This window comes from Nannospalax galili, unplaced genomic scaffold, assembly GCF_000622305.1.
Source record: "Nannospalax galili isolate Female #2095 unplaced genomic scaffold, S.galili_v1.0 scaffold625, whole genome shotgun sequence".
In the NCBI taxonomy this organism is placed as follows: Eukaryota; Metazoa; Chordata; class Mammalia; order Rodentia; family Spalacidae; genus Nannospalax; species Nannospalax galili.
The window spans coordinates 1,906,008-1,932,435 of record NW_008353893.1 but is presented as its reverse complement, the minus strand read 5'-3'; the positions used below and the strand labels follow the sequence as shown (position 1 = coordinate 1,932,435).

Genomic DNA, 26,428 nt, shown 5'->3' with positions numbered 1-26,428 from the left:
TATATGCATATTTTGTGTCTATTCAATTCTAATATTTAAAAAATTGGGGGCTGGAGAAATGGCTCAGGGTTTAAGAGCACTGAATGCTCTTGCAGAGGACCGAGGTTCGATTCCCAGCACGCACATGGTGGCTACGAACCATCCTTAACTCCAGTTCTTGGGGAATCCGAAGCCCTCTTCTGACCTCCACGGCATTGCACAACATGGGTGCACTCACATACATGCAGGCAATACACTCACACACATAAAATAAAAATAATAAATAAAATATTTAAACAAAAAAATCAATGGACTCAATTGTTTCTAAATATATTCTTTCCAATTTGACTACATTTCAAGTAGCTGTAAAAGTTGAGTATTATTCTGTTAAAATCATGCAGCATTTTTAATTTATACTTTTATTGAATTTTTGTACACATCATACAAGACATCTTAATAAATAATTTTATACCCCTCCCCCATCTGCACCCCTCTAGCCCTCCCAACCAGATTTAATGCATTCTATTATATATGTTAAGGCCTATCAAGTTTGTGTAAGGTTTTATGCATCAATTAAGTCAAATAAATTAATTTTATTTTCAATTTTACAGATAGTTGTACTTTTATTTTTCAAAATGAATAAATACATGTTTAAATTTTGTTATGATTATATTTTTTATGTTTTCTAATAGAATACGCTATATGAATTTACTATTGTAAGTCTTTGGTTTTTGTATTTTTTATTTTTATGTGTATGTGTGTATTGCCTATGTGTAGGTAAGTGCACCTGTGTCGTGCAATGCCTGCAGAGGACAGAAGAGGCTGTCAGATCCCCTGGAACTTGAGTTAAGGAGAGTTGTTAGCTGCCATGTGGGTGCTGGGATTCGAACCAGGATCTTCTGTAAGAACAGTCAGTGTTCTTAACCACTGAACCATCTCTCCAGCCCCATACTATTTTAATTCTTTTACAAGGTGATTTAATCTAGCTTCGTAATTAATTCTGCATAAACTGTATGAAAATTTAGCCTTTTAGGTACTTCTATATTTGTGCTGCATAGTTTCAGCTGTCTACTTGACACATCTGGAGAATTTCCTAATTTGAATTGTCCTATGGAAATGTCTGTGAGGCATTTTCTTGATTACTTAGAGATGTGGGAGGGCCCAGTCCACTTGACTGGTGCCACAACACGCAGGAGGTCCTGGTTTGTACAAAAGAGCAGGGTGTGCACAGGGTGGAGAAGCAAGCATGTTAGAAGTCTTCCTTCCTGGTCTGTGATTCAGTTCCTGCCTCCAGGTTCCTGCCGTTTTCCCTCATGGATGAATTATGATCTGAATTTCTAAGCCAAATAAACCCTTTCCTCCCCAAGTTGATTTTGGTCAAGGTATTTGATCAGAGCAACAGACATCAAACCAAAATAATATTGGTCTGAGATTTTGGTCAAAAATACTAGTTTTTAATTTGTGTTGTTTGGTTTTTTGTGTGTCTGTGAGTAATTGTTCCTGAATGATCAGTCTTGTGTGCATGTGTGTGCAAGTCGGAGGTCAAACTTTCCTGTCAATTCCCATGGATTCTCATTGACCCTGAACTCATAATGTAAGGTAGGATGGCTAGCCAGTGAGCCCCAGAAAATTTATGTCTCTACCTCTGTAGATCTAGCTCTGAGATTAGAAGCTTGTCACAAGGCCCAGGTTTTTACATGGGTTAGGGAGAATGTAGGTCTGTATACTTGAATGCCTAGCATTGTACTGATTGAACCATATTTCCAACCTTATTTATTTGCTTTTTATTTATTTATTTATTTATTTTGTGTTACTCATACTATTTACCACACTTAGCACTTCACTGCTTTATAGATTCTTATAAAAATATTCACTTCTTTTTGTTTGTTTCTCAGGCCAATCTGGGTATCTGTTTTAAGAAACAACTTGTTTTTTACATGACGTAGTGTGGTTAATATCCTTGATCCATTATCCTTGTTTTATACCCTCTAATATTTTTCTTGTCTTAATTTGAATCCTCATTTTCTTATTAATGACCTTGATGAGCATATTATTTATTTTACTATCTATCTCCATTAATTGAAAGATTCAGTCAATATATGCAATTTTAATCAAATTATTTTTTTATTTAAAAAATACTGTTATTTTTTATTTGTCTGAGTGTGTTCCCTGCATGCACATAAGTGTACCCATGTCATACAATGCACACAGAGGTCAGAAGACAGCATCAAATTCCTTGGAACTGGAGTTACTGATGGTTGTTAGCTGCCACATGAGTACTGGGAAGTGAACCCAGGTCCTCTGCAGGAGTAGCCAGCGCTCTTTACTGCTGGTTATTTTAACTGTACTATTTGCATTAGTATTTTTCTTCCTGCAAGTCATTTTCTCTCAGGAAAATACTGCATTGTTCCTCTACCGTTCCACCCTCCAATAGAATATCATATTTATGAGTTCACTAATTTATAAATATATTTCTGAATGTGAACCCTTGGTTTGCTTTCTTGTTATGTTTTAATTTACCATTTGCTGGTATTTCATTTGCTAATTATTATTTTTTCTTTTTAATTAGCTTTAGTAAAAAAGTTATGAGTGTGTATACTTATATAGCAAGATATTTCTGTGTTCTAAGAATTATTTTATAGCATATGTCATACCATGTATATATTCCTTATGTAATCCATGCAGATATTATCCAACTATTCATCCTCTTGGAATTTTCTTCATTCCATTTTTTCAGGCATCCATCTATTTATATTCTTGTGTTATGTGCTGGCTTGTTTCTCATCAATTATCAAGGACATACATTTAGAAACACTATCAATCACTATTTCTACTCTATTTTCATAAATTTACAATAGAAATAACATATTTATTTAATCAAATAAATGTATCAATATTCACACATTTACCTTGCCCTCCATGTCTTTTGTCATTTTAGATAATATCATTTAGAGTTTCCTTTAACTAATTTGGCAGTTCCCCAGCAATTCTACAGAGATGGGTGTGTTTACAAAGGATTCTCCTTTCTCATTTGTTCTGGTGCTCTTTTCCTTTTAGTAACAGTTTGTAATCCTGCTTGCACATTGAAATTATCTAGGAGTTTTTATCTTGTTGACAGTAAAACCCAACTCAAAATGAAGATTAATCTCTTGAGATGAAGCTCAGTTAATATAAAACAAAAATAAAGCTTTCATCAGCCCACCTAAATTTGTAAGCATGTTTTGCCTCATTTGAGTTGATATAGTATACTGTTGGATGGAAAAAGACATACAGTAAAAGTCAGTGTGAGCTCAATGCTCAGTGTGTTGTTGTGAAAGTGTAGTAAACCTGCCCTTTCCTCATTAATGTCTCTGTGCAGACAACAATCCATTCCTTTGGATTCCCTGTTTAATGTCAACATGGTAAAATCAAAATCATATTTTCTACAGTTTTTAGGCTTTTTGAGAAACCAGCCATGGAAACCCAAATAGTCACTTGAAGTATTTAATATTTCTAAAAATTCAGATATTGAATTCTAGACACTAGTGTGACTACCTCTTATCCAGCCCACCAGAGGAAAATCAACCTCAAAGACTTTCATGGAGGTTCTGATAATATAGCACCTCACATCACCATAACTATTTGAGCTTTCCATTTCTGTTTATCTCAGAGAAACAAAGAATTTGAAGTTAGACACAAATAGAAAGGGAATTATGTTCAAATGAACATAATTTTTTTACAAAGTCAAATCAAAAGACTTTAATTTGTTTAGACTTTGTGAAAGTAACATTAAAGTAATTATTAGATGTAAATATATCTAGCCTACAATTGATTTTTGAACTTTCTTATTTTATTTAGAATTGTTCTGAAAATTATTGCTCCTAATCATCAAAGTTTATTTGGCAATAGACCCTAACATCTAGTCATTCTGCTGACCAAAGCACATTATGTACAAGAATAATATTCTCAAAAAAAGAAATAAAAATATATTTCTAAAAGGATCAGCTTAAAAGAAGAAATTCACCTCTGAAATATTTGTTATGCATACTATTAGAATAAAATTATACCATAAACTGTTGTTTAAAATAATGACAAGAAGGCTTTGTAATTAAATACTGATGAAATGTGATTTTAAGAGGTTAAGGCATTTTCCAAAAATCTTACAGCCACTAAGTGATTCGACTCAATGTAAACAGTCAAATTCAAAATTAATGATCTTTCTACCACTGCCTGCTTTATATGCATTTTGTACAAATATGAAATCATTACCTCAATTTTATTTAATTTAGCAATTTTGAAAAGCAATAAACATGGAATCAATGGACTGTACTTATAAGTTAGACAAGATAATCTTATTAAATTAATTTTACTAATTTCAATATGTAATTATATAAAGCAGTGATATTTTAAAAATTTATTTTGAAATAAATACAAATCTAGAGAAACATTGAAATTACATTAAAGAAATACATTAATTTTCACCCATCAAATTAAGAATATATTGTGTTATTATGAAATGAATATAAAAGATTTGTGTATTATACTACTTCATAAAAAATGTTAATATTATACAGTTACAAAATAATGATCATGAGTAATATATAATAATAAGGATTGAAATAAGTGAAATATTACAAAGTAATTGGTAAAGACAATAAAAATATCATGAAAAGAGCAGAAAATGTCGGGGATCCTGCTCCAACACAGGAGGGCCGGGAGAAGGGAGGTGAGCTGTCTGCCCCTGACCCGCACGCAGCCTCCCAGGGAGACAATCAGACATGACAGGGAGCCATTCAAGCAAGAACTTGTTTATTAGGTGTTACAGGGCTTATGAAGGCCAAAACCACAAAGGAAAAATCCCCTCCCCAACCAAGTGTCCAATCATGTTAAAGGTCAATCTTGAACATGCAGTCTCCTCTCCATAGCACAGAATAGCGTTCTGGAGGTGATCACCCCCGAACTGCCAAGATGCACGGAAATGGCAGGAGCCAATCAGAGATTCTTCAAAACGAGTCTGGCCATGTTCTGGCCATTTCTTCTAGGCTCCAAACAAGTCTGATCAGGCCCTGGCCGTTTCCTCCAGGCGCCATCCTGCCTCGCCCCTGGCCTCAGGCCCCCGCAGAAAAACAGAAAATCTGCTCTTTGATACAGACCTAATGTGAAGGCCATAATTCCTCACTTGAGCTGTGTGAGAACATCTTTCAAGGCAGTACATCAAAGGAGAAAGAATTTTAAGTGACAATGACATTGTCAAGATGGGATAATACCAAGTTACATAGCAGGAGATGAAGTCAAGATATGAGTATGAGCAAGATGGTTCCCACAAATCTATGTTATGGTGATTTTTGTATTGGCAGCATGTAGAGTGACTTGGAAGTAGGAGAATCTTTCAGTATGCACCAGCAAAAGTACATTTGTAACTTGGGACTGTGTTATATGTACTTATCAAACTGTCCTTTCTTAAAGAGTTTTGCATTCAAATGATGCAAACAAATAATTGGAAAATGAATGATCATATAAAAGTGTCACATGACATCAAATCTGTGAATTCATTTGTAAAAAAAGTACTTGCACATACAAATGAGTTATTTAATATTTCTTTATGTCAAATTATAAAGAAACAAGAGGAAAAATTCTAGATTTCAGGTATTTTATTTATCTATTTATTTATTACTTTATAAATGCATGTCTTTATTTCCCTTGGAATGTATAGGTAGAATAAGCTTATGTTTAACTTGAAAGTAAACTGAGAATAACTTTTCCACAATGTCGCATTTAGTCCTGCAAACAGTTCTGGTGCTTCAACATTATTGCCAATATTGTTACCAGTTATTTTAATTCTACCTTCTAGGGGGTTGTATGTTCAGCCTTTTAAAAATAGTACTTTATTTATTCTTTGAAAATTTGGTACAATATATTTTGACCATATTCAGATCCCTCCTTCATCTCTACTATGATTCACCCCCAACATCTCTATGTCCCATTTCCTGTCCTCTATGTTTTTTAAGGCCTATTTGTCATCTGCCTATTCTTTATGGTAGAGGTCCATCCCCTGGAACCTGGTCAACCTACCATCCTTCACCCCTTTAAAGGAAACTGACTCTCATTCTTCCATCAGGTATCAGTTACCAATACTTACTCAGCCAGGACTGGGGCATCTTACGCACCTTCACCATCCATGCTGAGATTTTGTCAGGTCTTATGTCTGCTGTAACAACTGCTATGAGTTCATAGTGCGATTGCTATGCTCCTTCAGGAAAACTATGTTTTGTTTTGTACTCACCCGCCAACTTTGGTTCTTCCTGAGTTGTCTCTAACTCCAATTTGGTCTCTTGATAAATTTCCAAAGTTCCTATAAGTCCTTTTCTTGAGTTGTTGTATTCCTTTTTAGATTTAACATTTTCTTTGAGTTATCCAATGCTCTACCTTGTTATCAAAACTCGATAATCTGTCATCCACTTGATCTACTCTATTGATGAGACTTTCCATTGACATTTTGTTTTGTTTAATGACTAGATTCCTCACCATTAAGGAACTCTGGCTCCTCCTCTGCCAGTTATCAATCAGCTGCCAGGAGACAGCGCTAGGACTGGGCGCCTATGTGGTTTGGATTTGCATAAGCCTTGTGCATGCTGTCATAAGTGCTTTGTTATCATATGTGCAACTTCCCCCTGCAGTGTCCAGATAATGCAGTTTTCTTTTATTCATCTACCACTGCTGGCTCTTGTAAGCTTTCTTCCTCTTCTTCCACAATGATCCCTGAGCCTTGGTAGGAGAAGGTGGGATATAGGTATCCTATTTAGGGCTTATCACACTGGAAAACACTGTCTCTTCTTTTCTAAATGTTGACCAGTTTTGGGTCTCTGTGTCAATTGGCCTCTGGTTAAGAATAACCTTCTCTTGTGAGAGTTTAGGGATCTATTATTCTAATGGGTATAACAATAAGTCATTGTAAACCAGTTTAATATTTTTTCTGTGTAGCAGAATGACAGTAGTAGTTGCTTTCTTATGGTCAGATATTTGTCTACCAACAGATTTGCACCCTCATAACATTGTCAGTTATGAACTCCCCATTGTAAATCAGGCCTTTAATACAATTAGAAGCTGATTGATTACTGCTGTAATATTTGTGCCATTATTGCACCATGGCATTTTTTGCCAAGTCAATTGTTATTGTAGCTCACATTTTCACAGCTGGGTAAGGCTGAAAATTTCCTTTCTCTTTCAGTGACATGCATTGCACATTCTAGTGCTATGAAAGCTAGCCAGCAGAAATGTAGTTTCAATTTAGGTATGTAGAGTCTTCAGCAATAGGGTTTTACCATCGAGCTCTGATGGGAAATAAAGTGCAATGGCAATAGCTAATATTTTTTGAGGATTTGAGGAAACTTTCTGGTCAACAAATCCAAAAGAGATAGTCCATTCCTGGCCTTGGGCTTTGCATAGGCTAGTATGTGGTATCTACTAGGGTCACTGAGTCCTTGTTATCTGATAGATACATTTAAACTGTTTTTTATATTGTATATGTGTACATTGAAAGAAGCTTCTATATAGGTTTCCATGTGACTCTTTCAAAAGACCTTTAGTATTAATTACCCTTTCTCTTATTCCCTTTTCTGCCCTATCCTCTGACTTTCCATCCCATTAAACCAATTCCCCTTTGTTTATCATTCCCATTTCCTATTTATATTACTGCATACCATCTCCCCTTCTATGAATCACTCCCATGAAGCCTTATTAATTTCCTGACTCTATGGATTTTCTAGGTGATAAATACCAATCTAAAGATTGAAAGCTAGTATCCATTTATGAGAGGGAATATGCAAAGTTTATCTTTCTGGTACTGGGTTACCTCAGTGAATATGACTATTTCTAGTTCCATCATTTACCTTCAAATGTCACAATTTAATTTTTTTAACAGCTGAATAATTCTTGGTTGTGTAACTATACCATGCATTCATTATCCATTCATAAGTTGATGAACATCTATGTTGTTTCCATTTCCTGGCTATTGTGAAAAGGACAGCAATGAACATGGGAAGAAATATCTCTGTATTAGGACACAGAGTCCTTTGGGTAAATGCCATGAGTGGTATGGCTGAATCATATGGGAGATCTATTTTTAGCTTTTAGAGCAACCCCCACGTTGATATCCATAGAGGCTGCATTAGTTTGTACTCCCACCAGAAGTGAACAAGTGTTCTCCTTTCCCCACATCCTTACTGGCATTTGCCATCAGTTATTTTTTTTCTTTTTAGATCCAAGATAAAATCTCACAGTAGTTTCAATTTACATTTTCCTGATGGCTAAAATTTTTAACATTTTAAAAGTATTTCTCAGTCATTTGTGCTTCATTATTTGAGATCTCACTGTTTATGTCCTTGTCCTAATTTTTAACTGGGTTGTTCACTTTTTGACGTTCATTTTTTAGTTCTTTAAATAGTGCAGATACTAACCTTCTGTCAGATGTATAGCTAGTAAAGTACTTTTCCCTTTCTGTAGGTTGTCTTTTCACTCAACTGATGGTGTTCTTAGGAAGGTAGAAGTGTTTTAGTTTCCTAGGTTCCCATTTGTCAATTATTAGTCTTAATGCTTGTGCTCTCAGGGTCCTGTTTGAAAAGTCTTTTCAGTGTATAAAAGTTCCAATGTATTTCCCACTTTCACATCTATAAGATTCAAGGTATTGGATCTTATGTTGAGGTCCTTGATCCATTTGTATCTAAGGTTTGTTCAAGGTGACAGAGAGAGAGGGAATCTAGTTTCATTCTTCTACATGTAACCAGCAGCTTTTGTTAAAAAAATTCTGCCTTTTGTCCAATGTGTGTTTACTCCTCTAACAAATATATTTTTGGTAAACACAAGAAAGAACTTGAATATATCATCCTACTTTTGAAATTATTCTAGTCCAGTTATTCACTCAGCTTTATGAGATCCTTTGCACAGGAGTCAGAGTAGCTGCAATAAATGAGCAAACAACATTATAAGGAAGGTAGAGTTCAAAATCCTGGGGCAGTTGCAAGGATATCATGTTTTATAATGAGGAAGCATAAAGTATGAGTTATTTTCTAGAAAATGTGAATTTCATAATCATAGGTAATAAAACATCAGTCTTGGGGATGCATTTCTTATTCAATTATTTAACTATAACTAGAGCTATTTGTCATGGGAATTTAAGATTTCAGGGTGAAGATGTATCTGACAGTCATTTTGATTGCAGTCCTTAACACATTCCTAAAACACAGGACATGGACTATTTTATTTATGTTACAAATTGATTTACAGCTTATTATTTGACATAAAAACTTGCATGTTTTATGTGACCTTTTCCCAAATGTTACATACTTTTAAAGCATGATGGTACTAGTATACAATGAATTCACACATTCTCCCAATGTCATTCAGGTGGTAATAATGGATTGAGCTAGAAACCCAGACAATCATCCTACTGAGTAGCGTTCTTAATTACAACACTCTTCTGCATTTTGCCCTTGTTGTAGCCCTAGTAGTATCACTAACTGTGCCTAAGCTAGTTATAAAAGCAATGCATATAATTTTTCAACATGTCATACATTTTGTTCATATTCTTCATTCTAATATAGAGTCCATAATATTTCCTGTAGACATATGATAAATTACTAATATGTTTAAAAGAAAATGAATACATAACTGTGTTGAAAGATTTAATGGCTTATCAAATTTTATTATTTGCATTAAATATCGACTGATTCTTCCAAAATACGTTTCAAACAACATATTTTGTTTATAATTATTTTAATTAGAAAATCTTTCAAATTTTTCTTTCTCATATTTGAATATTTTTTTGAAAATCTCTTATAATGTATTTTGATTATATTCACCCCCTCTTCCCCAGCTTCTTTCAGGCCCACATTCCTTTCTCTACCAATTCAACTTTCTGTCCTCTTTTGCTCTTTTTAATCCTATATTTTTAAGTTGGATATGACCTTGCTTTCCTTTAATCACAGCATTCTAGAGACAGAGGCAGGTAGATATATATAAGTTCATGGCCAGCCTGACCAGCACTGTTCCAGGCCAGCCAGGTTACAATGTAAGACATTGTCTCCAAAAGAAAGATGTTTACATCTTTAATATTCTCTTATAATTTCACTTTTATTTAATTTTGTGACTTTCATATGATATATGTTGATAATATTTGGATCTCCTCCCCTATCATCCAAAGACATTTGTTTAACCTACCAAGATCCACATCCTTAAAAAATACTAACTCTCCCCTTCCTATCAGCCACTGGTCTCCAATAGTTCCTCAGTGTCAGGTATGGGTTGGTTCTTTTAATCCATTTTCCCATGTCTATACAGGGATTTTGTCTGGGTTGAGATTTGGGGCACTTTTTTTATGCTGTCATCATAACTGTGAGCTCATATGAGTAATTTCCTAGCTGTCTGGAAAATTTTCTCTCCTTCTGATCATCTACCACCTCTGGCCCGTACAATCACTCCACTACCTCTTCCACAATGATTCCTTAGCCTTTGGAGCTGGAAATTTGATATAGGTCTCCAATTGAGGGATAATTGCTCTGCTGACTCATATTCTCTGAACTTTGCCTAGTTACGACTTTCTGTGTTAATCACCATCCACTACATAAGGAACTTTCTCTGTGGAGAGTTGAGCGATGCATTAATATATGGGTACAGCAATAAGTCATTATGAGTCACTTTTAATATTACTGTATCTATTTATCAGAGTAATCACATTAAGTTATCCCCTATGGTCTGCAGCTTGTCTAACACAGGTACCTAGGCCTGAAATCAGTATCAGGTATAGGCTCCATCCTATGAAGTGGACCTTAAATGCAATTCAAAAGTGGATGATTACTCTGACATACATGCCGTTACCACACCAGAGGTCTATCTTGCCAGTCTACCTGTCGTTGGTTCAAGCAAAATTCACAGCGGGGTAAGGTTAATGACTTTTTCTTCTTCCAGTACATGCATAGCACCATCCAACACTATGAAAGTCAGTAGAGTTGAAGCTTTGAAGTCAGTACCAGTTTGATTTCTCCTTGTATTTTTTTTCTATGACTCATTTTTGTACTGTCTTCAGCAATAGGGTCTTACATCAATTTCTGGGGGTAAACAAGAGCAGGGACAAGGCCAGTATGGTTTGAGGGTCTATGGAACCCCTAGTCAGCAGCTTCAAAATAGGGAGTCCATCCTTTGCAGTGGGCTTTTGCTTTGCTAGCCTATGATGTCATGTAGGGGCAATGTCCCTCCTGTTACAAAGATAATTGCTTTTAATCTCCTTTAACACACACAAACACACACACACACACACACACACACACACACACACATGCTTTAAGGAGTTTCTATAGTAGTAGGTTTCCAAATGGCTTTTTCTAAAGACCTTTAGTTCACATATTCCCTCCACTGCCCTGCCCTTCTATTACCCATATCAAATAATCCTTTGTACTATATTATTCTTTCCCCCTTCATGTCATTGCATTCCTGACCTCTCTTGACTTTTAATTAAAAATATAGACTTGAAGTCTTTAGTAATGTGGTAAGGGTGGAGATTAGGAAGTGAGTTTGAATGTGATAAAAATGCATTGTAGGAAATTCTCAAAGAATCAATAAAGATTTTAAAATTATGCTCAGCATGTTGGCATAAGACTTTAATCCCAGCACCTGGGAGGCAGAGGAAGGTGGATCTTTAAAAGATCAAGGCTGTCTGATGTACCAGCACAGCTACGGGGAATCCCTATTTCAAGAAAAATTGCCTGGCAATAAACCTAACCAAGGCACTGAAAATTCTCTACAGAAAACATCTTAAGACACTGAAGAAAGTTATTGAAGAAGACAGTAGAATTTTAAAAATATACCATGGTCATCGGTTGGCATGATATTGTGAAAATGGCTATATTACCTAAAGCAAATTATAATTTCAGTGTAGTCCTGATTAACTGGAATGCCATTCTTCACAGCAGGGGAAAAATAAATCACAAAGTTCATATAGGAAAACACAAAAGTTCAAATAGCGAAATCAAGGAAATAGAATAAGAAAAGAAGTCTCAAGACCTGCTCCCAAACCACTCTACAAAGCCACATGGAAAAAGTCAACAGGGTTCTTTACCTGTTGTTTGTAGTTTAATAGAACCATTCAGTTAATACATAATTTCTACTTATTCTTATTGCAATATTCTTCCTCTCCTTCTCCCTCTCTCTTGCTCTCTCCACTTCCCCTGTCTTTCTCAAACAGGTTATCATTATATAGCCCAAGCTGGCCTAGACCCAATGCCAATCTTTCTTCCTAGGCTATTGATTTCCTATTGCTCAAATAACATATGTGTACCACCCAACCCAGATATAACGCTTTAAAAAATAGTGTCTATGCTGAATGCACCCATTATTTCATACTGTTATTTGGTTCTTCAAATAACAAATATGAAATTTATTTACATCTTAGTTTTAGTAGATATTTTAGAATAATAAAAACAAACAACATGAGATTTACCTTCATATCACTATTTACTGTATACAATATCATATTGGTGGCACATGCCTTTAATCCAACACTTGGGAAGCAGAGGCAGGCGGATCTCTTTGAGCTCGAGGCCAGCCTGGTCTATACAGCGAGTTCCAGGACAGCTGGGGCTGGACTACAGGGAAACCCTGTCTCAAAAAGACAAAAAAAAATCATATTGTTCACTATAGCCACAATGTTTGTTCACTTGATTCCTCTTTGTTTTAGGAGTCACTGTGCTTGAAGGGCCTATCTATGCAGTGGGAGGCCATGATGGCTGGAGCTATCTGAACACAGTGGAGAGGTGGGACCCACAGAGTCAGCAGTGGACATACGTAGCCAGCATGTCCATTGCTAGGAGCACTGTTGGAGTAGCGGCACTGAATGGCAAGTGAGTAGATTTTTACTAAATATTTTAAAGGTTAAAAAAGTAATTAAGATCAAGCATGGTGGTGCACACCTTTAATTCCAGACTTGAGAGGTACACACAGGCAAATCCCTGTGATTTCCAGTCCAGCCTGAACTACATAGTGAGTTCCAGAACAGCTGGGGCTACCTGAAGACACTGTCTCAAAAAAATAACCGAAGAAAAAGTAATTGAGTTGAAAATATTTATGAATAATAATCAAAGAAAGACTTGTGTGCTCACTGTACAAAACAAACCCTGAAATTTCTTGATAATAATTTATAATCCAAGAAATAGTAAGTGTGAGTCATAAGAATATGTGTATACTTTTTGGTATTTCAAGTAGCCTTCAAAAGACTACTAAATATTTGATGCTTACTGCGTACCGCCTCTTCCTATCACCTGTTAATCATAAATTCCCAAACTCAATAATATTGATATTTTAGGTCAGATAATTCTTTGTGAGTGCCAGGGTTCTGCTTGGGGTTAATATTCAGTGTTGGTCTTTTACCCAGCAGAAACCAATAATAACTTCAGTATTCCACCTTTGTGTAACAAGCAAAATTATGCTCATTGCCTAGTATCTCTGTGGTAGCAGATGGCAACATTCAGCCCCTTCACCATGTGTAAATGATGGTTCTAAGCAAAGTTAGTAGAACTGCAAACAGACAAATTCAAAAGCTTTCAGTGTGGTCGGCCAGCATCTCTTTCCTCTGCAAAGTCCCTTTGCTAAGACTTCCTGAAAAATCTGTGTAAAATGTAAAAACTTACTGAATTAATGTGAAGCTTCACCTAAAAGGATTATGTGGATATTATTCTTGTTTACTCTATAATTTTTTCACTACACATTAGCATAATAGACCTTTAATCTATGACTCAAATGTGGCAAAGTCTAACTCAACACAGTGACTTTGAACTTCCAGTTCCCTTTGCACTTCTGTGCTGTTGTTTTCTGTTTCCTTGGATTGCCATATTTGCTTAATAAATTTTGAGATTTTTATTTTCTTTGATTTGGTTATATACCAGGACATAAGCTATATACATTTGTTATGTATACTCATTAGTATTATATGTATTGCTTTGTTCATTTTAATTACTCTTATTAACCTTTGATAATCTAATTTTATTTCTAAATTATGTGTGTGTGAATATACAATTTCTATTATGGTACGTTGTTATTATAAATAAAGGTCTCTCAAATAAATAGTGGAAATAATTGTTTACTAATAAAGTTTGTTAAATAAGTCCATCTAAGAACATCTGTGTTTTTAAATTTTCACAATTGCCAATATAGTTAAATTTGACACCCTGTATTTATGTAGGTTGGCTATTGTCAAATTGATCTCCAAATATCTTGTGACGCCATCAAAGTTCCATTCTCTGTATTTCATTATCTCTGGACTTTACCTAGTGATGTGGCAGACTTGAAGCCTGCAGGCACTTTGCTGGCCAGGGACTTTGATATCTAGCCTGTCAGAGAATTTGGATCAGAGACTCTGGTCATGTACACTGGCGGGAACTATGGTACAGTGGGAATCTACTAAGTCCTGAGCTTTCTGGTACAGGCATAGTGTTAAGGTTTGAGGCAAGGTTCTGATCACTGCATTTCCACCCTCCACTCTAGTATCTCCCCTCATGTCGTGCTAGCTGCACTCAGGAAAGGGATGACAAGTAAGTCTGTCTTTCCCTCTGTGGTTGTTTGAATGAAAACGTCCCCCATAGGCTTCAGGTATTTGGACATTTTGTCCCCAGATGGTAGCTCTGTTTGGGGAGGTTTTAGAAGGTGTGGCTCTCCTGGAGGAAGCATGTCACTGGGGGCAGGCTTAGAGTGTTCTAAGCCTTGCTGGATCTCTAGTTACTCACTTGCTTCCTGTGCCTGGTGATGATGTGAGAGCTTCACTTCTGCTGCTCCTGCTCCAGCCACCTCCAGCCACCATGCCTCCCTGCCATGACGGACTGTAATTCCTCTGGAACTATAAGCTCAAATAAACCCTTCCTTCTATAAATTGCTTTGGTTGGTGTTTCTATCACAGCAGCAAAAAAGTGACTAATATAGGTTGCTAAGTTTCATATACTGCCTAAGATTTGCATCAATATTTGTTGATAAGCAATTGTATTTTAACATAAAAATATCTTTATCTCAGTAGACAAGTTTTCAATTATTTATCTGCCAGAACTCTCATTAAACATGAGAAGAGTATTTTACTGAGCAGCAGAATGAAATGACTGTAAATTTTTTATATACAAATCATACACATATATTTCCTTAAAATTATTTTTCACCAAGATTCTAAATGTGAGGAGACAGTAGTAGTCATACAAAGCTTCTAATAATCATACATTTCCATTGATACATACTCCTTTTGCATTCTTATTTATCCAATTTGTTATTTGTAAACGTTAGCTTCATTACTAATTCTACCTTGTCTACCCTTTCTGTCAGTATCATTATTGCCTGTGTTTTTCTTTACCTTGGTTTGTTTCCAAATATAATATTGTCTGTAATTTGCCTGGTGATACAACATTAAAAACTGTTACTCATTTTCCATAATGCATTTAAATGCTCTCAAATACTACTCTCAACCATTTTAATAAAATAAAATTGTCATTAGCCAGTATTAATTTCAAATGTATCCAAGAGAAAGTTGGACCACACTTAAACAATTCCAAAAGTGGAATATTCCTGTCAATTTGACTTATTAAAAATTTTAGATAATGGTGATATTGGCTTACATACCTTTGGTATATGTCTTTCCTATAATATAACATTCTCTTTCAAACAGTCCACCAGTACAGCCTTCAATATTGAACAACACCTGAAAACATCGCTGCTAGATGTCTTTTGACTATAGGTATCAAGCAAAAATTCCAGGCTCCTACTTTCACGGTTGTTTTACAAAGTTGATACACAGGAGTGGAAAAGATTAAAAAGTATGGATACCTTATTGATTTCATAGTGAAGGGATTGTACACACATGAAAAGGGTTGGTGGTGTTTTTATATTAACTTCCTAGGAATGTAGACAATTTCCAGAAAGAGTAACTAAAACATTCTTTTCAATCAAATCTCATCTGTAAATTATGTAAAAGGATTTTCTTAGAACTGTTTCTCTACTAAGTAGTTGTGCCCATCCGGCAATCTCCTAGAAGTGTGATTTTTATTTTGTTGAATAGTTCAGTGACTATAATAGAAAATGTTTTCATTTTTGTTACACCTGTCATTTTACTCAAAAACAGAGAATGGCTATATTATCAATATCATTTCCAGTGCTTAATTGTGTTCTTTTGAAAATGGTAATTTAATGTACTATTGCAACATTTTCACTAAAATCACTAAAACGTTATTTTAGAAGTTAAAAGTACAATTTTACATTATTTTCTGTTAAACAGTAAATGAAAGCTACCTTGTGTTGCATAAACAGATACATATCTATTCCTAGATAGTAGAAGTTATAATAATAGAACAGCTATTCTATTTAATGTTAATTTTCATAGCTGTCACAGAAGAAATTCTACTTACTGTTCCTTTTTACTTTCTCTATACAAAAATATATTCTTTGGGTAATATTTGAGTCATTTGTTTAATGCCATGTTGCCACTTACAGTGATAATAAGAGAATCATTCTCTGTATTACTTTAAAAAATGTTTATCTGATTGAGACAGAAAATTTGTTCAACATGAAGCACAATACTCTTTTCCCCTTCATTATCTTAATTCATTTGTCATATCATTTTGAAATGAAAATGCACACACATTAATGTTTCAATGTACTATTTACATTGTTTTGATAATTACTTTGGATTATAGCTAATTATTCTCATCATTTTATGCTTAAATTTTAAGCATAGGTGTATTTTATAGTAAAACTCCTTCAATATTAATAATATATGGATAGATATTCTTGTCACAAGTTTTTAAAATTTTCTTTTTCATTCTTCTTTTATATGTATGAGTGTTTTGTTTCATGTGTGTAACTGCACCCATGCATGTAATGTCCATGGAGGCCAAAAGAGGGTGTCAGATACCTTGGAACTGGCCTTGGAAATTGTGGTATCCACCACATGTGTGCTGGGAACTGAACCCAGGTCCTCTGCAAGAGGAGTCAGTGCTCTTAATCACTGAGTCATCTCTCTAGCACTCCTGTCACAATTTTGACATATTATTATAATTGAACTTTCTGTCCAGCTTCTTCCCTTACCCCAGCTTACTATGCGTTAATGTGCATTCAGTACAAAGGCTAATTTTTTACAACTAGAGTTGATAATATCTTTACCAACCATGCTCTACTCCAGTACTGTCACTCATCCTAAATAGTAAAATGAGAGATTAATAATTCTCAAAGTTATTCATAGAATTGTTCTCTTTTTAAGTACAGTTCTCTTTTTATATTGCTTGTTTTCATGTAGGAAAATATTTTGAAAGATTTCCTTTTAAACTTCAAAACATCTTTCTCCTTTAAAACAAAGTAATACATCAGTGATTTAGATATATTTCCCCTAAAATTGGACTATGCTTTAACACACCCAAGATTCTGTGGTTTCATAAATCTTAATGTCTAGGTGGTTTCCAGTGTTAGACAGAAACATAATCATTACAAAATGATCTCTATTTCAAAACCATAGCAGAAAATTGTTTCAGCCTCACTTCTGTCAGCTTTTTGAGCTTCTACTCACTTCTACTAATAGAATTTTTCTTCTTATTTTCACATCACTAATGTCCTATATATCCTACTATTAAATTCTTAATTATTTTTGGATAATTCTCCCAATTAAACCTAGTAAAACCAAAGTACAGTCAACATGAATTTAGGTTATTTATACTACCACTTTTTTAAAAAAAGAAATTTTCTAAGGGCTTAAATTTGATGCTTTCTAACATAAATACCAACATAGTACAGATTTTCTGAAATAGTTATAATCAACCTCCCAATAACATAGAATAAACTCATGGGTCTATAGTAATCTTAATCATCTTAGGTTAGCAAAACCAAAAATTTACTTGGTAATTTAGTAAAATACAACAAAAAGGTTAACAAACGTTACAATGTGGAATTGGTTCACAATCTTAAACATCCACACTCCAAAAATGTGTGTGTTGGGGGGGGTTGTCTGTGTGTGTATATCTGTGTGTTTGTGTTTCTACTTTGATCGTTGCCTTGGTAAATTATTTGAATCCTTCCATTTTATATGAATTTATTTCCTCTTGTTTGTTTTCCTGTTAACTCAAAATATAGATGCTGATACTATCTGAACACATCAAAAATTTGGCTTGAATTTTGTTAAATATTTGTAACCATCTTTATATAATCTGGAAAATAAAAACAACCAAGCTATGCAGTTCTGTTTTATAATTCATCATGGATTCATCCATTCACTCAATATTTCATTTTTTACTTTTTGTTTTGTTTTGTTTTGTTTTTTTGAGTCAGCATTTTACATGTAATTCTAGCTGGCCTGGAACTCCTATGCAGACCAACCTGGCCTCGTTCACAAATTTCCACCTGCCCCTGCCTCTCAAGTACTGAGATTAATGGAATGTGCCATGAAACCTGGCTCAAATTTTCATTTTAATAATAATTGTGGTAGTTTTAATTTATATACAATATGAAACACAAATGGTCAAGAATCATGAAAGAGAAATGCACGTCTACTTTCTTTCCCATGTCTCAATAATAAACTTAGTTCTGTAATCTGAAAGGCCCATCCTTTGTAGTGTAAACTTTCTCTTTTTATATCCAAAATTTGATATTCTTTTTACAGTTGGAACGCTTAATTGTATAAGCTTCACTCTACTTTAGATATTACATTTAAAAAAATAAAAGAGGAGAAAAAGTGTTCATCTAACTATTACACTGGGGAATTCATATCTTAGCTATTAGAAAAATGATTTGTTTGTTTTTTAGTGAGTTTATAAAAGATGGTCTCTTAGAGAAAAGGCTAGACTCATTCTTACTCTGATCCTTCTGCCTCTACTTCCAAATTTTGCTATTAAAAACTGTGAGATCACACCTTGTTTAGGTAGTGCCTGGTTTTAAACTCAGTCTCATACATACTGGGCAAGCAGTGTAACAAATTAGATACATCCTCAGCCCTCACTAGGATGACATATTGACCTCTCAGATCTCATCAAGTAGGGCAGTATTACAGTGTGGAAGTACAATCTGTTTCAGGTCCCAGAGTATAAAATATAAAAAAAAAAACAATTTAAGTTTACTTTGAATAACGAAACAGTAAACACAATTGATTGGTAGATAATAAGCTCCAGATCGTATACCAACCTGGCCAAGCTAAAAACATAGTAAATGACTTAAAAGAGAAGAGAAATAGTTGTATTCTGATTTTATACGTATTTTATCTGGCTGAAGAATAGAAGTGCTCTATAAAATATAAAATTATTATTATTTGCTTACAAGAGTTGAGTGGCTCAAATATAGTCCAGTAGTTCAAAAGGATGACTTCATAAACAATGTCTCTAAATCATAAAGAACAGCATGAAGGAGTGCTTCCATTTGGTTGCCTATTTGATGACAGTTGCCTCCAGACTTCAGAGTGGAAGATGCTGCCTTCTATAATAGAGTCCACAATTTCTTGCCCAGTCTTCATCCTCAAAATCTCCCCTGGCGTCTGACATCCAGCTGTACAAGCATCAACTTCCTGAGCACTCTTTGGTGTTCTCACCCATTACTCTTTTACAAGGTTAGCTTTCTACCTATATTTTGTCTCCATATTTTCCATAACAACTGTAATCATTATACTCCTCTGGCCCACTGTCCACCTAATTCCTTTCCTTAGACTTCTCCTTATAATTGAGTACACTGGCATTTTTTCTCTAAGTTACTCTGTTGCTATTTTAGTTCCTCCTGTGCATCAGATTACCTGTGGGAAGATCAGCACCAAAAGGACACTGTTGACTGTATATGAGAAAAATTCATTCACAAATTTTAAAAAATACCCCAATCCAACTTAAGTAACTTTTGGCAACTGATGGCTGCTGGGTTTGGGGTGTTGAGGGTGGGTACATGGTCTTACAGGTAATGGACTCTTTGTAGGGTGACCATGCTCCAGTGGACAGACACATGTTGAAGGATATGAGGGGACACAAATCAGACTCCATGGGCCATATTGTCTACATAGTGGAGAATGTTTAATTGGGCGGGTGAGGTGCGGATGGAGGAGAGAATCTAAATACCATCAAATTATACTGTATGAAAATCACAAATTCAATAAAAATTTTAATAACACTGCTGTTTATTCTCCCTGAATCACCGATAAAATAGTTTGAATTATTCACAACTGTCCAAAATTCTTATTTAATGTTCACTGTTTCCATAAATCCTCTTTTGCTTCACCTAGTTAAATTTTTCCTCCTTTTGTGATCCCACGCCATGATTTATAATTTCTGTCTTTTGTTGGTCTTGTTTCAGTGGAACTTAAAGAGGTGATTTTCTCTGTCACATTTTCATTGATGAATATTTTAAAAATATTTTATTTATTACTTTTGTGTGTACCAATATATTGCTGCTTGTGTATAAGTGCACCTATGTCATGCAATGTTCATGGAGGTCAGAAGATGGCATCTGATCCCCCTGGAATAGGAGTTACAGCCATGTGGGTGCTAGGAACTGAGTCTGGATCCTCTGCAAGAGCAGCCAGTGCTCTTAATCACTGAGCCACCTCTCCAGCCCTGATGATGAATATTTTTAACTTGACTGAGAACACATTTTATATATTTATTATTTTCATAATATGTACTGTTCAGAATAATATTTTAAAAGAACATTCGAATTTACCCTCCAGGATCATGAACCATATAAAGGGAAATAGAAAGCAACAAGGAAAAGGAGGATGTAGAACTAGAATAGGTGAAGAGTGGAGCTCGGAAGGCACTGGAAAGGGATTAGGCTTGAAGTGACCATTGTCCAGGTTTCGGGGTAAACTGTACTGTTTTGTAATGTGGTGAATTTAACAAAATTAATGTACACATTTTAAAGTGTTATTCCCTTAGTAAATACCAGCACATTCTAGCAAATACAGTTGAGTCGAACTTGTTTATCAGCCATGTGTGATAGTAGAAACTCTAAGGCAGACTGCAACCTGCACGAAGATTTCTGCGTAAGCAGGGACACAAGCGGTAGGGTGCTTATTGAAATCCTGAAAGAAGCTCACATGAAATGCTTCACTGAACAGATGAAACAGAAGTATCTACTCCACTGCCTGCAAGATTCCTCTTGGGATCAGATTAAAGGATTTTCCATGAATTAAGAAACAAAGGACCAAACTGGATCTATGGAGTTGCTTTAGAGGTACAACACTACAGACTTTGTGTAACATTAACATTTGTTTTTCGCAAGAAGGGTTAGAATCATTGTTTTCAAGAAACCGAATAACATTAGCATGAATTGCATGATTACAATCTAATTAGACAGAACTAGACGTTTTTAATATTGATCTTGGAAGCAATTTTTAAAGCATTCATTTAAGTATACAAAATGTTAAACAATTGTATGTAAGAAGATATAGATAAATGAGAAAGTTAAATTTCAGGGATCAAGACCATATGGCCTAAGGGAAGATTTTTCAGTGGGGGAAAAACAACTTGATTTTAATGCTTAAAAAAATTAGAAGTAACTGTGTTTCTGTGGTAAACAGGCATATAGCATACAGGAAGCATGGTTTACAAGGACACAGAGAAATGGAAGAATGGGTACAATTGTGGCAGAACTTCTCGTTGTTTCCCAATGACAGTTCATGCTTTTTGCTGGTGTGTTATTATTTTATGATAAGGTCTCCTTTTGAATTAGTCATGTGTTACATACCAGGATCCAACCATTTGTTCCTTTTTGTATGAGAGCATATACATAGATCTTTATGAGTGATATGAACATCTGAAATAAAGTAGAGGAATTGTCATGTGCATAAACTTTGACAAATGTATCTGAAAAGGGAGCAGGGTAAGACAAAGACTTTCAAAGGCAAGTTGTGTTCCTCCCGTCTTTCTGTTACTCTTCTGATTCCTCCATCAGAGGCTTGGGACAGCAAACTTCTACCTGGGAACACCAGAACCAGGTGACTGCCTAGTAGTTCTTTGTGGAATTTAAATATTACTGGATATTTTCAAACAAGAGTAATGGCATTTTTATTCACACCATTCTTTAAGGGATATTTGTAAATCAAGAACCATATAAGGTAGAGATTGTATCTTGCTTCAGAGCAGAGAATAGGTTTGTTCCTGAAATAAAAGTAATGATTTCATGGAGGGTAAAATTTCAGCAGGTTGCTGAAAGTTCCTTTTAAAGGAATAACACTCCTAAACTTGGGATTACTCAGGTATGAAGTAAACTCAGTGGCTGTGCAGTCCTCTCCTCAACCATTCTCCATCATCATGATGGCACTAAGGGGTCATGAGAATTGATGGGAATAGAAGACTCCAAAGTCCCTCTTGGTTTTAAAAGTAACAAGTGTTTCGCTCTGGAAACCTGGAGATTTGGCCTTCTGACAGCTTTAATAAACTAGCAGATTAACTCATCAGCCTAGGAGGATGTTGAAAATCTCACTTACCTCATAGTTCTTCATACAGTGATGATGAGGTTAAGACTGGGGACCAGAACATGGTATTGTATGCATGCCTGTAATTGGAGTATTCAAGAGACTGAGGCATAAAGATTGTTGTGAGTTAAAAGCCAGCCTATGCTACATAATATCATGACAAGGCTCTGTGATTTGTTTATTCTCAAAAATAGAGAATGAACAAATAAGTAAATGAAGTAGGGAGCAGCCCAAGTCTCAGCATGGAAAACCTACTCAAAAACACAGGATTAATTTCCCTGAGGTGCTGTAAGTTATATGCTTGAATATAAAATATCTCTGACTTCAGTAGGGACTTGGTCACTATCTATGAAGGCATAGAAACTTAGTGAACATTGTATAAAACTCATCTTTGTGCTAATTAAACATTTCCTCACCTGTGTCTTTACACATAATGCTTTCCTTGTCTGTGAAGGAAATTCCCATATTTCTTCATCTGACATTTTTTTTCTCACTTTTCATCTCTGATTTGAAATGTCATGTTTTCTTTCTTGCTGTGAAACTTTCAGCTGTCAGTATCTGTGTTCTCACTGCGTTTACCAAGAGCATTGGAATTCTCTCTGCCCTTGTGATGTCCAACATCTATCTCATCTGCCCTCTCAGGGAAAGGAAGCATGAAGTTCACACTATGATTACATACACTTAAAGGGGGATCAGAGGATAACTGTGCACAGTTGATCATAAAAGTCTGTGTGTACATAGTAGCATTTATTATAATTGCTCAGAGTATGTTTTGTTCTGTTTTTTGGTTGCTATAATTTTAGGAAAAATATATTGTTATTTTCATTTACTTTTATGTTTTGTTTAATTATTAAAAATAATTTAATTATTTAATTTTTGTTTAGAAATAGGTGAATTGTAGAAATTTTTGAGTGACAAGTTTTCTTCACAAAGTAATAAATTTGATTTTATTTTCTATTGTGGAAATGTAACTATTGATTTTAATAATGCAGCCATGAAATGATCTACAAAGGCATGTGATCTCTTTAAATGACTCCAAGTTTTCTAATTGCTTTTTCTATTCTCTATTATGATAAAAATAAATATTGTATATTTCATGCTTTCAATTTTCCTAGTAATGATTTTTATGTTATTGTATTATAATAATTACCTTTTATTCTGTAGAGCATAGCATAGTTTGAGGATGTGAAAACCATATCATATACCAATAAGAAAACATTAGTAATGAAGTTTAGGGGTTATTAAGTATTTGTAAATTAATGTATAATATATCTTTATCAGTTGTGTGAATAAATATCTGTAAGATAATATTTTGATTTATGCATTGAATATATTTCTTCAATGTATATGCCTTGTGTTATTAGAGTTCATTCTGGAAGGTATTGATTACATCATGTGTAATTATGTCAAAGAATTTGATAATACCATCTGTGAATATTATGGAAAAGTTTCCATGTAAAGTATATGTTAATAAATGCTATTACTGAAAATTACGTGAATAGGTCCAATATGAAACTTTTATAGAGTATGATGTTTTTTTAATTGTAACATGTTCTTATATTCCAAAACAGGAAAATGGGTATTTATAACTGACTCATTGATCTTACATAAATAGATATTCCACTTGTTAAATTTGGTTTTGTATATGATATTATAATTAATTTTTATTTATCTACTTATTAAAATTCTTAGTTCCTGGAGGGTTTTACTGTAAAGTCTGACAGACCTTTTGAAAGGCTTTTATTAGTGCTTTTGTGATATATGACACTTAAACTTCTGTAAATGTGGTATATACACAGCATTAATGGATGGCTGTGTGTTGACTCCTATTTGCAGTATGTTTACAAATATTTCTGGCTGTTTAATGTGCTACTAAATTCATTTGCTCCTACCTTTTTTTGTATTTTAATATATATTCACCAAAGATATGGCCTCCAGTTTTCCTGAGTTGTGCTGTCTTCAATTGGCATTGGTCTTTATAGCTATTGTTGGCCTCTTAAATTATGTTTTGAAATATTCTCTTTCTTCATTTTGGGCAAAAGTTTGCATTACCAGTATCAGTTCTCTTTATTTACCAATGCAGGGAACTAGTTCTGGGCTTCTTTTTGTTTGGATGCTTAAAATACTGTTCTGTTTTTCAAATCTAGAACAAGCATGTGTTAGTTGTGATGCTCAATGACTTACAGTCTGTTCACACATTCTATTTCTTTTTGATTTAGTCTTAGTAGATGACATGGTGCCATTGCTTTTTCTAGGCATTATGTATGAGTTTTCATATATCATTTATTATGTTAAAAATAATCTCTGAGGCTGAACCCATGTCAAAGTGCAACTGGAGACACAAACCTGACTCTATAGCTGCATATATATACACATATATATGGTAGAGTGTAGGAAGAGTATAGGAAGATATAATATATATATATATGAAATTGGGTGAATGGTAGTAAGGGCAGAGAAGATAGGAAAGTAATCTAAATATGACCAAAATATATTGGATGAAATTCACAAAATTTCAAATAAAAATGAAATAAAAAACTGGGTATAATTGTAATTGTATTTAATGGAAGAAAGTGCTTAGCTATTCAAAGAGGTTTTTTTAATTTATACATATTAGAAAAAAATTAAATATTTCTGATTGAAAATGTCATAGTCTTGCACATAAAGAATATTCAAATGACTTTGGAATGTGTAAGTTAATAAAACGAATAAAGTTTTCTGATACAAATTAATTAAAAACAGTTCAAGAAAAAAGATAAATTTGACTTATTGTGCACGATTGTTTTCTTGTCACTTATCAAGAATGATAACCCAAGCAAGGTGTGGTGGACCATGCCTTTAATTCCAACACTCAAGATGTAGAGGCAAGTAGCTCTCTGTGATCCAAGCCAGCCTGGTCTACACAGTGAGTTCCAGGCCAACTGGGGCTATACAGAGACCCTGTCAAAAAAAGACAGAAGCGAAACAAAACAAGAATGCTAGGCTAGGTTTAAGTAACTAAATAGTAATTTAGAATTGATTTATGTGATGTTTATGATCAGGAAGAGCATCATGAAGGCAGCACCTGCTTTAAAACAATAGCAAAAATGCAGTAAATTGCTATGTATAAACTTTTTACTAGGGACTATGCTACATACCCCACAGGGAGATAGTTATGCAATAGTTCTGCAAATATATTTAGTCAAGTTTTGACAATATTTCAGAATAATAGCATACTTCTTGTGAGTTAGGTGTTCAATTTAAGCAAAATAGAAATAAATGGGTTCAGATTTCATGAAGTGCTAAAATGATAAAAACTTCTGAGTGAATAATTGTTTCACTTCTGAGTGATTTTGCAAGCTAAATTGTCCAATACTTGTCTTTTATAATGTTTCTATTTGTTAACTTTGACATATTACAAGATTGAGTGTCAGCAGACAACTTTTGAGTAATCAAGCAAAGAGACATGAGAGTGACTCAGAGACACTCAAGAAATCAGAAACATTTTATCATGCCATTCAACAGGGACATGGAAATGCTTTTGTAAAAAATTTTACCCATGATTTAAAAGCAGCTTAAACATCATATTCTAGAAAAAAGGAAGCTGAAAGTCCAAGACATAAAGAATTTAATATCCTGTGTAATACATTCTTCCTATGCACTTATTTTGAAACTGAGAAATGTAAAAATAAGTCTTCTGGTGGGTTAAAAACAATATTCATTGTTAATGAACACTTTGATAGCATCTAATAGTATTAAATGATAATAAATCCTATCATTCATTTACTTGATGATTTTGTTATGAGACTATGTCCACAAGACTTCCATTAGGGCTAAGAGCTAAATGCATTGAGAAAGGTGTCACTCACCTTGACTCAATCCCAAAGCACAAACAACAACCTCAATCCCTGTTCCAGCCACTCTGGCTTCTTAGCTGAGCCTAGGATTTTGCACTGTGTTTAGTCAGTCTCAAAATGACCCCACATTGCCCTACATGTATCAAATAGTTTTGAACTCCTCTCATCTCTCTTTTGCTTTTCA

General features: G+C 34.5%; 1 protein-coding gene across 1 annotated transcript in view; it reads left to right on the top strand.

The window, feature by feature from the left end:
- LOC103748363 (kelch-like protein 1) overlaps positions 1–26,428 on the top strand; it is a 137,448-nt gene that overhangs the window by 84,999 nt on the left and 26,021 nt on the right. The window contains exon 3 of the mRNA XM_008850979.2: positions 12,686–12,848. Coding sequence (XP_008849201.1) covers positions 12,686–12,848 — 163 coding nt within the window. The remainder of the gene's footprint in view (positions 1–12,685; positions 12,849–26,428) is intronic.